This window comes from Chelonia mydas, chromosome 3 (assembly GCF_015237465.2).
Source record: "Chelonia mydas isolate rCheMyd1 chromosome 3, rCheMyd1.pri.v2, whole genome shotgun sequence".
In the NCBI taxonomy this organism is placed as follows: domain Eukaryota; kingdom Metazoa; phylum Chordata; order Testudines; family Cheloniidae; genus Chelonia; species Chelonia mydas.
The window spans coordinates 35,883,192-35,897,682 of record NC_057851.1 but is presented as its reverse complement, the minus strand read 5'-3'; the positions used below and the strand labels follow the sequence as shown (position 1 = coordinate 35,897,682).

General features: G+C 37.8%; 1 protein-coding gene across 1 annotated transcript in view; it reads left to right on the top strand.

The window, feature by feature from the left end:
• SNTG2 (syntrophin gamma 2) overlaps positions 1 to 14,491 on the top strand; it is a 247,301-nt gene that overhangs the window by 20,475 nt on the left and 212,335 nt on the right. Inside the window, exons 3-4 of the mRNA XM_043541919.1 lie at positions 5,774 to 5,830; positions 5,933 to 5,990. Of these exons, the coding sequence (XP_043397854.1) occupies positions 5,774 to 5,830; positions 5,933 to 5,990 (115 nt within the window). The remainder of the gene's footprint in view (positions 1 to 5,773; positions 5,831 to 5,932; positions 5,991 to 14,491) is intronic.

Genomic DNA, 14,491 nt, shown 5'->3' with positions numbered 1-14,491 from the left:
TTGGCCCAAGTTATTAGTCAATACTGGGGGCCTTGTGCACTGTTTCTGTTAGGAGGAACATTGATTAAATGAGTCGGATATTTCTTTGGTGCAATCCTGGTTATTTACAAAGAATGCACACAAAGTCCTGTTTCCCTGAACACAGGAGGAATAATCAACTGGAGGCAGTTTCCTTGCTCTCAGTCTCCAAGCCGGTCTTTCGAGCCAGTCCTCTGCCCCAAGGAGCAATGTCTATGTTCCCACACATCCGATGAAGTGAGCTGTAGCTCACAAAAGCTTATGCTCCAATAAATTGGTTAGTCTCTAAGGTGCCACTAGTACTCCTTTTCTTTTTGCAAATACAAACTAACACGCTGCTACTCTGAAACATACTCAATACAGTTTCTCTGGATTTCTGCTGGCTCTTTCTTGCTTTCTGGTTGCTTTCTATGACACACAAGATAATAAAATACTCATTAACTGCCCTCCAGTAATATCTGACTAAGGAAATATTCATCACAATAATACTACTATTAACTGTATCTCTCAGCATAATTCTTCCCCAAATCATATATGAAGACACATCCCTGTCTTGTGAGCTTACAATTTAAGGAGACAAATATATGAGGGGGAAAGAGATGTGTTCATATATATGTCTATATCTATAAAATATATTCTGTACACCCTTCCTCCAAGCCAATTGGCTTATTTCTTTTTAGGAGTTGCAGTAGAGGTGGTTTCTGAGGAGAAAATAGTTATCTTGTAGATCATTTTACAGTGCTGTTTGGAAACAATGAATCCATACTGGTGGACTGATAATACAATTTAAGTGTGGCACACACACAAATCTTTTCCCCATCTTACATCCCTCAGTGTGGACTGTCTTACATAGAAAATAGGCAATGTCTGTTTGTTCATTAATGTGTGTTGTTCATTATTAAGCTTCACATAGAATGTACTTAGTAACTAAAAGGTTTTTCTTCAGTGCTGTGGACTGCTGACACTATGGTGATGGGGCAATGATGGAAATAGGTAGGAATATAGAAAAGCTTTCCTAGGAAAGAGAAAGTATATATCTTGAATGCTGGTAGAGAGAAAGTGGGTAATGCTAAAAATGTAGTAATTTTATTGGCTGCTGACTCTGTCAGTTAAGCTGCATTTATATCACTTCATATTGGTAGATATGAAGATATAAAAGACCTTTCCAGAGGTAAACTTTTCTGTCAAGCTAACTTAACGTTGTCCTATCTTTCGAGAATGACCTACTACCTGATCTGTATCAAGAGCTACAGATAAACCTAATAATTTAAAGCATGGATATTTGACCCTACAGTTCTATAAACCATACTAGAAATCCTCAGAAGGAAAGCCTCGATGCTGTGTAAAAGCTGAAATCTTGACTGGAATTTATCAAATATTTCATTCTCACTTAATTGTTTCGGCATCTGAGTCATCACCACCATTTCTAGAGCCTTTGCAGGGAAGGCTAGATAAGATAGGATGATAATTTTGTAGATTCTTTCTCATCTAGGTGAGATTTCATAGAAGCTGGTATTACAGAAGAGAATTTCAAGTCTATTGGAAAATAATTAGTAAAAGATTCCAGTTTTAGGAAGGACTTGAAACTTGGTGTACCATAAAGTAGAAGGAATACAAGATTATTGAAGTTTAGTACTAATTCCATCCTCTAATCCGATTTCCCAAGGTACTGTTCTGAGATGAAAACATTTATTATTTATATAGTGCCATTGGTTTCCGCACAAAACTTTGCAAGCAGATAAAAAGACAACAAGCTAATTTAAGAGGTGATGTGTAGAGTTAGATTCCCTTACCAAATGGTGTGGCCTGTTTTAATTTATGCTATGTTACCCCTTTCTGTTACTTCCTGTTATCCCCCAGCATGTGTGTTTTTACCAGTTTAGATTTCCTTACACTCAGACTCAGTGGGCCAAATTTAAAGGTGATGTAAGGTAAAGTACATGTTGGCAATAGTGTGAATCTAAAGGAGTTTAATTAAGTGTATGAATCTAATTCCATGTCACATACATATTGAGGAAGCCAGAAAACAGTTGTAATTACACCAGCATAGATTCTCTCTACATGCAGAATCACCTTTGATTTTGTCACAAGGTCTCTGAAGTTTAATGATTACAGTCTAGAACAGGAACACAGCAAAGACTCACTTATGTGTTTTTTTCCCTAAATAAAATAGCTTAGGGCTCATTTTTTACTTTGAGACTCGGAGGATAGAGTACATGAGTGTATCACACAAGTGGGAATGGCTCGAAACAGTTCATCCAGTAGGCTGAAGAGGGACATAATACTTACACTTTGTTAGAGGGACTGTTACAACCTGGTCCAGTATCCATCTAGATTGTCACCAATCTGTTGTAAGTGGAACTGCTTACTGGGTCCCTTGTGCTTCCAAACTAACTGGGTCCACGTATAGTCTAGTCACAGTTTCCAGCACTGTAACCCTAGAGCACACTTCCAGGGTCAGACTTCTTGGGACATGGGATGCCACCATCCAGCCATCCTAGACCCCAATATCAGTGTCTGAGATTTTCTGAGCACACCCCATCCCCTTATATATACACCACATGACATGTGGTCACTTTTGGGCTTCTAGATTAATTGCTTCTGTGACAACATGGCAGGGAAGCAAGGAACACAGATTTAGCAAAGGAATTTCTCAACCACAGTTACTGTACTTTAAAAATACTCAAGGGCTATAGGTTTCAGAGTAGCAGCCGTGTTAGTCTGTATTCGCAAAAAGAAAAGGAGTACTTGTGGCACCTTAGAGACTAACAAATTTATTTGAGCATAAGCTTTCATGAGCTACAGCTCACTTCATCGGATGCATTAGCTCACGAAAGCTTATACTCAAATAAATTTGTTAGTCTCTAAGGTGCCACAAGTACTCCTTTTCTTTTTTCAAGAGCTATAGATCTTTGAACAAAACAAAAAAGTCCAAAGACACACTCTCCCCTAGTCTTATCTCGTTCCTTCTGTAAGTCCATGGTTTGTCAGCATTTCAGGTTAGGCAGACTTCTCCTGCAAATCCTTCTTATGTGTGGTGATAGCTGGGCTTTCTGCACAGCGCAGGACCATGCTTTTAAATAGGGCCACATCTCTGTCCCATAAACCCAGATTAAGATGCTGCAGACCCACCACTTATGCTTACCCCTACCTCCCTGCAAGGCATCTGTGCAGAAAACTCATTGTTTCATGGCAGTGGAGCAGCAGTTGAGAGAGAATCAAAGCAGTTGGACCCTGATTGAAGTTTTGATGGCCATTAGTGTTAGTTCTTCAGTGAGATGTCCAAAGTCTGTCCTGGACAGGATGGCTGTTTGGAATGCAATATAGTGGGTTGTCTTTGGGCATGATTCAGGCTAGTGCAATCAGAGTCCTACATTTCCACACATTGAACAAGATAGAGTCAATAATTTGATTCAGACATACATTGCCTCTGTGACAGAGTGGGGTATGCTTCTCCCAGCACTGGCTTTCAAGTGCTACCCCAGGAGAGAGAATGGAGTTCTGACAGATGGCAAAGGAAGAGTTGATGCAAGTGGCAGAAAGTGGGAAATGGATAAATTTAGTTTTAATCATGCTGAGTTTAGATATCTAGGAAGATGTCAGACAGACAGAGATGCGGAGCTGCACAGAAGGGGAAAAGGTCAAAGCAGAAAGATTGTCTTGAAAGTTATTGTACTAGCTGAAGCCAAGACAGTAGATGAGATTGCCTAGGGATAAGTGTTAAGGGATTAAATGAAGCAGAACAAGGACATACTTGTGCAGAACGTCAAAAGAACAGGGAACTGACTATAAAATCTGTGGAAATAATCTAATCTCTGGGAATTATTGCCACAATGCATAAAATGCCAAGGTATCAGTGGAGGACTCTTTTATTTTATTTTTCTTTGAGGCAGGTTAATTTACATTAAAAGGCATAAACTCCCAAAAGACTCCAGAAAAATTAAACAACCTTGGATTTATGCATCGTTTATGAGAAGAAAACATTTCCTTTGCCAGTTTCTTCACAACGGAGAAGAGTGCCTATTTCTGTCTCTGCAGCTGTTTGCACACGTGAAATTCAAGTTTGGAGGGTATAAATTTGTCAATTCCTTAAGTGTAGGGTAATTTATTGGTGCAAAGCAACAGAAGAAACCAAAGAAGAAACACATAGACAATATTCAGAAATATACACAAACATCCTATGCACTACGAGCTCTAGTGAGTAGGCCTTGTATTAGAGAGGCAGTATCTAGGACCTTTTGTAACTCCAACAATATTAGAAGTAAACTCTGGTCTGGATGGAACCTGCCATCTCTACCTTGGATTTATGCACAGTTGGACTGTGGTTCTCTCCCCATCGCCCCTTTGTTTTTCTCATGTTTAGATTACAAACTCACTGATTAATAGATTCTAAGGTCAGGTGGGACCATTGTCATCATCTAGTCTGACCCCCATATAGCACAGGCCATAGAACTTCCCAAAAATATTTACTCAAGTATATAGTTTAGCAAAACATCCAGTTTTGATTTAAAAATTGTTAGTGATGGAGAAACCACTGTGACCCTTGTAAATTGTTCCAGTGGTTAATTACTCTACTATTAAAAATTTATGCCTTATTTCCTGCCTGACTGGAGGGAAGGGACTGTCATTTGCCATATGGCCAAATACGTTGAAGTCTCTAGATACTACTACAATATAAATCTTTAATAACAATAATTATCTAGCTTTTCCTCTTGTAAATCCCAATATTCTCTAGCATTAAAAAAGTCATAATCCTAGCTGAATGGCTGCAGCAACACAACCTGGGCCTCTCACTAGGAGAATCTTAGAGTATAAATTTGGAGAAAATGTTTAGCTCTGTTTATAAACTCTGGTGGCTAAATATAACAGTACAAAATTTAAAACATCACAAACTTTCTTGGCCTATTCTTAATCCCAGTTAAGTGTTCATATATGAAAACACAATTCTAAATAAAATGTTCCACCATTCTGGAGCGAAACAAGCCTGAGGCAAAGTTAAACAGAGCCTCAGAATAAACTGCAGTGTATTCTGTCACAAAACTGCAGGTGATATGAATCGACCAGATTGACTGTGTCACAGACTTTAGCAGTTAAATCTGTCCGTTCTCCTCTGCTGCTGCTATTTTCACTAGTAGCCAACATTACCGCTTCCTAAATGATAGGCGAAGCTAAAAAATCTCAGGGAGGTTGAAGTGTTCTCTGACTGGTCGACTGGTCCTCTTGAAGTTTGTTTACATTGGCAGGAGATAATGCTGCCTGCTTCTCACTGTCAGGTGATATTGTAAACAAGAACAGGTGTTTGCCTGGCACTCTTCTAGCCAGCGTTGAGAGAGATTTACATGCCAGATGTGCTAAAGATTCATATGTCCCTTTGTGCTTCAACCAAAATTCCAGAGCTCACACAGCTCTAATCTTCTTTGTTCCTGTCTTATAATTAAACTCACCCTGGGCCCCCTTCTCTGGGTCTGCTTCCACCTTCATAATAAAATTTATAAGTGAAATTCACACCAGTACAAAGATCTGTTCAAAACTCTCTATAAATGAAGCTCTATGTTGAGTTATTAAGTGGACTTATGTCATGTTCATAGTCTTGCATCAGCCCTCTGGATGGAGTGAACATCATCCTCTGATATAAGGGAAAATTTTCAAAATTAATATAATAGATAAATAAAACTGTTTAAGTAGCATACATTTTAAATGCATGTCCAGGCATTGTATTTTCACCTAAATTTATTTTTTCTACCCTTTTTTAAAGCACAGAACTGTTACACTTCATAGACAACCAGTTGGTGGCTTGGGCTTAAGTATAAAGGTATGGATAATGTTTTGATTTCATTTTTCTTTTTAAACTTCAGTATGTTTAGTGCATGGTGGTCTCAGATGCGATTTCATTATTTATACACATCTTTTACAGGGTGGTGCTGAGCACAAAGTGCCCGTCGTCATATCAAAAATATTTAAAGACCAAGCAGGTAAAATATATATCTCTATACTTAAATAGGTTTCTGGTGTTATGCATATGATAGTCTTTTTTGAAAATGAAGTTCACTGTAACTCAGAATTAAGTATATTTATGGATCATTACATCAGCATTACGGTATGTTGGTCTTTCAGCAAATGTTGAATGGCTGTTTATGGACAGTTGTCTCTGATTCTGATTTCAAAAAATCTGTAGTCTTACAAAGTTCTTGGGGAATGGTAGTTAAAATTTTATCTGATAAATGCTCACTTTAGAAATTTTTTTGACAGTAGCACATCCTGATTATAAACACTGCCTTTAACATTCCTTTGTGGGGGAAAATATTTGACATGAGAAAATTTCTGCATCGCTTAATTTTAATAACATGGGATAAACAAATATAAGCCAACTAGAATCTTTTTCCAGAAATGTAAATCATCGCCATAGGCTATGACTAAACCTGCCTGGATGCAAATAGGCAGCCGTCAACAATGCTGAATAAATATATGAATCAGTATAATAAAACACACAATTAAAGCATTACACTGACAATCACCCAGTCCAAATAACCTAAACAAGACCTTATGTACCAATTAAGCCCTATACTAAGGATGGAATTTATCCCAGCATAGAGGGCACTAAGGTGGACTTCACTCTTAAAAATGCACAGTACAAGTATGGCAAGAAAATAAACAATAATACACTAAAAAGTAGGCAACTAGGAATAAGGAGAATACCATTATTTTATGATTAGAGCAATCATCCTAAATTGAAGTTTTCAATAAAAGAAAGTCATTTAGGGCCATCATGGACACAACAGGTTCACTCAACACTCAAACAGGTTGCATTTGTATGTTTAAATTAAATAATCAGACACACAAATTTGTAACAATGTAGGTAATTTTTATAACTTTCATGCACAAACACTGGGCTTTGTGGGAGCACTCGGTGCATGCATGTTTTTGGGGGGTACCTATTGAACTCAAGATTGAAAATCTGTCCCTAAAAGACGTATGTTGAAAAAAATCCTGCAACTGTATGTCCGAGGAAGGCAGTGAGTAGCATTGAACAGGGGTTAGTGCTACACTATATTCACACAGTGGGAATACATGCCTCTGCCTAATGTGGAGCAGAGCTACTGTAGTTACCTGTTTGGGACTGATGAGGGGATACATCAGTGTGGGAGGAGCCATACATATGCACTGCCTACTGCAGCTTGGGGCTGAAGATTAGACTCTTCAGTCAGTCCCACAAGCATATGGATAAGTGTACAAACTAGTTATTTTGGCTGTGAACTCCATCCATTTTGAATTATTGTATGTCAACACCACAGAAAATGACATTAATGATTATTACAAGATATGAGTTGCTGATCCAATTAGGGTTCTTTCTTACAGTATATTGATGGATACAAATGCGCAGGGGTACCTCTAATAGCTACATTTTCCTTCCTAAAAATCATGTCCAGCTTCAGTATACAAGTAAAAATTGCATACAAAGAACATGAGAAACTGGAAATCCAGGTGTCCTACACACCATATTATCTTTGGGAGATATAAAATCTCTACATGATAGAAAGGTCCTGCACATAAGATTAAAAACAAATCACCTCTCCCAGTGTGTCAATACTTTCAGTTACCAGGATTATATTTAATCAAGGATTTAATACTAATGAGGCTGACAGAATCTATCCAGGTTTCAGAGTAACAGCCGTGTTAGTCTGTATTCGCAAAAAGAAAAGGAGTACTTGTGGCACCTTAGAGACTAACCAATTTATTTGAGCATGAGCTTTTGTGAGCTACAGCTCACTTATGCATCCAATGAAGTGAGCTGTAGCTCACGAAAGCTCATGCTCAAATAAATTGGTTAGTCTCTAAGGTGCCACAAGTACTCCTTTTCTTTTTGAGAACTTATCCAGACACAACTGTCATTGGTGACCTGGAGGAAGGGTAATTTCCTTTCTCTGAGATATCTTTTCTGTTTGTAGGAGATACAAAAAAGGGCCATCCCTAGTAGTATTCTTTAGGGTACAAACTAGAAAAAAATATATATATATATTTTAATCAGAAATCTGACCTGCCAGTTCTACCAGTTATCATGCAGGGAACTGCGAGGCAAAAGAACGATAGAGAAAGGCAGACTGATCTCAAGTAAGTCTTCTGAATGAACATTCAGATGTGCTCAATGTGAATAAGAATTTGTGTATCCCAGGTGTTAATAATAATGAAATTGACAGCCTAGCTGGAAATATAGCTCTGAGAAGAGTATTTAGATGAGCTACTACTTGAAGCAAGTAAATTAATTTGAGAAAGAGTGATATCATACAGTGATTTCTGTACTACTGAAAAGCCCTTGCACTATGGCAGCTAATCAGCCCAGCAATGTGAAGCACAGCATAACCAAAAATATCCAAAAGCTATAAAATACATTTTGCATATTTTTTTATTTCATTGATAAATATATACAGATTTAAGGACAACTTGTGATTGATTTAAATGTCACAACTCACTCTCTGCAGCAGTGAAACGCAATGCCAGAATGTTCAAAGTATAGTGCTGTGTGAGGCTCAAATCTTGGCTAACAGTGCCTGAATAAGCTGCCTTATTACCAGGGCAATTTATCACTCCCAGGAGTCACTTTATAAGTGCATTGCTGTGGTAACCACTGCTTGGTGAGGCCTTGGCAGAATTGTAACAGTTAAGACTGATATGCAGAAGCCTTGTGGAGCTGGGAATGGGGCCTGTGCCCTGCACCTCCCAGGTCACCTGGCCTTGGGAGAGGCCCCATAGGTATACACAAGAAGCTGTTAGAGGTGGTTCCATCTCCCAGTTCTTCCTGCTGCTTCTAATAAGCTTTTAATAGCTATTAAAATATACATTGGACAAGGGTTTTGTGATTTGTGCCTCACCTGTTTGGCAGCAGGGTCCCAGACCTCAGGCTCCAGCCTGAGTCTGAACATCTACCACTGCTAAACAGCCCCTTAGCCTGAACCCCATGAGCCTGAGTCAGCTGGCACAGGCCAGACATGGGTTTTAACTGCAGTGTAGACATAGCCCCAGGTGTCTCAAGAGAGCATCTGGATTGAAAAGAGCTGTCTCTAGTTGCACTCCATTCATCAAGATTGCAAGTAGGAAGAGTGGAAAAATCCAATGCCATTAATTTCACCAACATCTGATTAGCAAGATAGTGAGAAATGTCTAGGTCTTATTGGACTCATTACTGCTCTTAAACACTCAAATATCAACAGCAACAAGAAATACATGTCTCCCTCCTTCAACTGACTAGGAGATTCCTCTCAGATGACAGCCTAGCAACTGCGATTGTTCTGTTTGTAACTTCCAGATTAGATTACTGTAACTCACTCAACTGAGAGTTCAGTGTGGGTGTCAAAAAGAAGATCCTTGTTACCACATGCAGCAGCCCATTTTCTAAGAAGAACAACAGGCTTACTGTTATGACTTCAAATGGTTAAAATATAATTATAGGTGTTCATCCAGTACTCTAATTAAGTAAGAATTACAGTATAAACAAAAGGACTGCCTTTTACATATATCTATCTGAAGCCTACACCGTCCGCAACAGCCTTCACAAAGAGGGGAAAAAACATATCACTAGTGTTCCACGTCCTCCATGGCCTCTCTTTTACACACTAATTTTCCATTCATGACATACCAAATGTATTGTACTTATTATTCAGGTTGTTGGAGCTCTTGATAGCCAGAGTGAATGGGAGGTCAAGGCCAAATCAAGAAATTAATTCAAACACACACACATTCCAAATAAAAATGATTACATATGAGAGACACTAACATCAGAGTCCACACTGCTCCAACACAAATATGTGTTTTAATACCAGCACATAAATATCAGAGTGAAGATATGTTAGACACGCAATTGGATTATATGAGATTGCATAAAGAATTTTGAGGGAAATCAAAATTACCTCATGGATAAGTACAGTAAGTGGGAAGAGGAGGAGAATGTTCATAAATTGACAGTGAAATATAATATTGCAAAACTTGAAATGGATGGTATTAAAACTTGTTAAGGAAAAGGTGGCCTTTCCTGGAAATGATGGAATATCACACACAGAGGAAAACTTTGGTATAGAAGAAAGAAAGAGCTATTGCTGACTAGCTATCTAGATATTAATACAGTGCTCAGTAGTAGTATATCTGAACACCTTCTGGAATAAGACTATAGGGTTCATTATCGGTGCCTTTTGGAAAAAAATATAAGTCACCCTTATGGGTTGAAAAGCTATGTCCTATTAGGAGCAAAGTGTTTTACTATGCATGTCTAAAAGAGGGAAGAGTTCTTGGGAAAAGCAATAGTAATGTGATTTCTTTCTTTTGCTTTTTTGGGGCAAAACCCCATTTTTAAAAAAAATATTTGGAAAAAAGTTCATGTTTGTGGATCTTTCTAGACAGATGCAATTAAAGGATTTTGAAGTGGAGAACTGAAAAATATAGATTTCACATGTTGTGTGGCAGTGACTGATCTTTACCCACCTAAATTACTTTAGAAGGAATGAAGTACGTCTGGTTATGATGTGCAGATATTTTAGGAGAGCCAGTTAATTACTTGGGTACAATATCTTTAGAACGAAGAAATAATTACAAAGTAAAGGGAAACCTGATGGAAATATTTAATTGTAAGTTTTGTTGCAGGGTCCATATCTTTACATGCTCTGGAAATCACCATATGCACTCCTGGTGCTATAAACAAATTATTATTGATATGAATAGAATTTGTCCAAAATGGTGAATTTGATCCAAAAAGAAAAAAGTGTTAGGGTTTTCTCCCCATCTTTTCTCTTTCTAGGTGTCTTTAGTTTTCTGCAATTTTTTAGAAGCTTTGATTTGATAGCAAGGATTTCCAGGTTCCATTCTTCTTTTTTCTGAGATTACTGATTACTTTTTAGTAATATAGATTAATGTAGATTTGTGCTTTTCTTTCTGTAAAGGCAAGCTTTTGTGCAGTTTATGTGCAGATGACTGTGTGGCACTTTTAAGTGTTGTTAATACCTTCTATTGTTGTACAACTCTTACATGAATTATGTAATCATAAACATTACTACTACTTTTACTTATGGCACTAGATTAATAAAACGTACAATAGGTTTACTTTGCAGCCAAATAAAGAGATAAAGATTCTTGCTCTCAGTGAATTCACAATGAAAGGCTCCTGTCTTTCAAAGAGTTCAGACCAGGTAGCCGCTAATGTCCATATAGAATCTAATTATTTCTATAAAGGGCAATAAGGATCCATACACGTGAATCTCTTTTCCGAATTACGGTATAAATTGTATAATTCGTCTTTGCTTTTATTCTTGATTTCTGCCATCTCCTGCACCCCTTCTTTAATTGTGGACATGATTAAGCTGTCCCCATTAATCTGGGAAATGTGGTGGGAGGCTGTATCTAAAGCTGTCTGTTTTGAAAGTTCTTCAAAAATATTAAAATAATAATTATGCCCCTATGAAACTTTTCTTTGCATCAGCACTGGTTTATTTTGTAAATAGAGTATATTTCCTATTGCCCAAGCAATACAAACTCTATTTCAAACCATAGAATCATGGGCTTTGCAATTATGTGATGGTTGCCCCAATTCACCACTCCATTTCTGTGAGAGCTGCGGGACTGTAGTAATTTGACTGTTTACTGCTGTTGTGCTGTGCAGGTATCTGATATAACATGTAGAGTCAGACATGCATCAGCAGAGAAACAGAGTGGTGGATTCAGCTCACCAAAGCATCATCAAAATGGTTAAATAAAATTAAATAAGCCCTGGTGGAAGGGGGAGAATTTTGGGTTTGCCAGTTCACAAAGGGCTTTATACTGAGAGCCAACATTGGTTAAAGATTTAATCTGAAAGCATCCCCCCCACCCATGGAATATTAAAAATGATTTGTACCTCACATTGTGTTCTCCTGGAAAAACTCTTATTTTTTGCGTTTAATCCAGTTCTGAGCAGAGATACCATATACCCTGTAATAATTGGAATGAGCTCAAGAAAGACAGCCATTTAAAAATTCTTGGCTTGAAACCTTGCACTCCACAAACACATTTGATGTTCTTGGCTACATACATTCAGGACCATCTGTTCGGAGGACATTGTGCCTGTTCATCAAGGTGTTGTACCAGTTTCACTAAAGTATAGATGACAAGCAAAGATATTTTTGAGTGGAAAGCCTGCACTCATTATCAATTCCTCAGGAAGTCTCCTCTGTGGTGGCTCTCATATGATAGCATTGTCTATCATGTTAGAATGGGTCTCATGTTTTTGTATTGTACAGAAACAAATACCCTGAAGACTAAAGAATAGGGTTTAGAAGAAAACTATGCCCTCATTCAGATGGATAATATTTTAACAGGCATTTATCAAACTCATTCAGATCATACAAGACAGCTCTATGGACATGCAGAATTGAATGGTTCTTCACATTTGAATAATGATTCCTAACATAATTTTTAAAACTTATGAACAATTGGGTTAATATTTATGTGGGTTTTTTAATTGTAGTCTTTACTTTTGCCCATCTTATTTCCCCTTATTATTGAAAAACAAAGATTGACCAAAAAAGTATGAAATGTATCTTCTCTGAAGGTACCATGTGCATGGGATTCTCACTTTTGGGTCTGTGCCTGTAGTCCTTTGTCCAGTTTGATGAGCCATACAGGAGCTTTTCTAGCTCTTTGGTTTTCATTCTTTATGCCCGTTAAGCGACAGGTCAGAATAGGCACTGAATCATGAGACAAGGGGCATCCCTGCAATTTATTCAGGAGCAGTGCAAGGTATGTTGCTAGCATGCGAGTCCCTTGGACCTATTTTGAGCCCTGATTCAGGAAAACATCCCTATTCAGGATAACATTTAAGCTCATGTTTAAGTCTCATTGAAGTCAAAGGGATTTAAGTGCAAGCTTAAAGATAAAGCACATGCTAAAGTGATGTCCTCTTTCTGGGACTTGGAGATCCGTCAGGCAATGGGATTGGCTGAGTTTGTGAAATCCTGAAGTATGAAGCAGTAGACTATTACCCTAATTGTAGGGAACTGTAGGGAACTGTGTGTGTCACTGGGACACACTGGCTTAACTTTAATAGGGATGGATTTAAGCACCTACTTCAGTGCTTTGCTGAATTGGGGCCTAATATGAGAAAGTTCATGATACAGAAAAATGGATTGGATCTCCCATAAGTATATAAATATAGTGAGACTGTATGCAAGACTTTAATATGTCTGTTTGAGTAATCAGTAATCAGGCCCTAAGCATTCAAGGAAAATTAATCACTAATAGAAAGGGTGGCTTTTCTCAAATTAATTTTCCTGCCCTGAGAATATCATTAAATATTGTCAATCTTTTCAAAAGTAAATTATACAGTATTTTTACTCTGGGAGTTCTGTGCTAGGTCTTTGGGTAATTTCATACTCTATATCTGCCTTGGAAGGCTACCCATAGTAACTTATTAAACCAAAAAGACAGACGTAATTTGGGTTTGTAATATTATTGTTATCATTAGAGTAATATCCCAAAGAGATTATTTAAATTAGTGTCTGATTTTCTTACCAAAAATAATTCTTTGATTCACCCAATCACTAAATGTAAGCACAGTATATGAAGAATCCTCAGTGCTTCATTTAGGAGATTTTAAAGTGACACAAAATCATAAGTTCTGAATCTAGATTTAAATACAGCCCCATGATTCCCAGGAATGGTAGAGGGCATTTGCCCCCTCCCCTTCTAAGTCACTAGAGGGCCACCTTAAGACCAATGGGCCCTGAGTTCTTTGTGATCCTTGGGTTGATGGCTGGTCTCCCTCAGTCCTTATCTTACTTGAACTATATTAGATTTGGAATATGTGGTGGTTCCATCTTGTGGTAGGGTGACTAAATGAGTACCCAGGCCCTATGACCTCGAGGGAGTTAACAGTTTCTGCATTTTAATCAAAACAATGAACAACCAGTTGCAGGAAGAAACGTACATTCTGTTAGGGAAAAGGATAGGGCTAAATTTAAAAAGAGGTAGGGATACGAACCTGAGATAAAAAGAAAAATGCAAGAGAATCAAAGGAAACAGATGTACCAGTGAATAAATTATTATAATGTAGGTTAATCAGATCCTTCCGCTCACATGTGATTACATCCCATATAATGCTTGGCTATAACCAGAGTTCCACAAATAGAAAGCAAAAGTAAAATGGTGTACCTGCAGGATCCCTCCACAAATCGGGTGGCTAGTGTGTAGTGTGTGTGTGTGTTGGAACTCTGTGGGATTGATTTAAAATAAATAATTTTGCAAAGAATAATCAAATAAATATTGAAGACCTGATTTTTTGCTTGACTACAGTGTGGAGCAGGGCTGGTACACCTGTTCAACTTTACTTGTACATAGACACATAGGGTATGTCTACACTACGAAATTAGGTCAAATTTATAGAAGTTGATTTTTTAGAAAGCAATTTTATACAGTTGATTGTGTGTGCCCCCACATTAATGCACTAAGTGCATTAAGT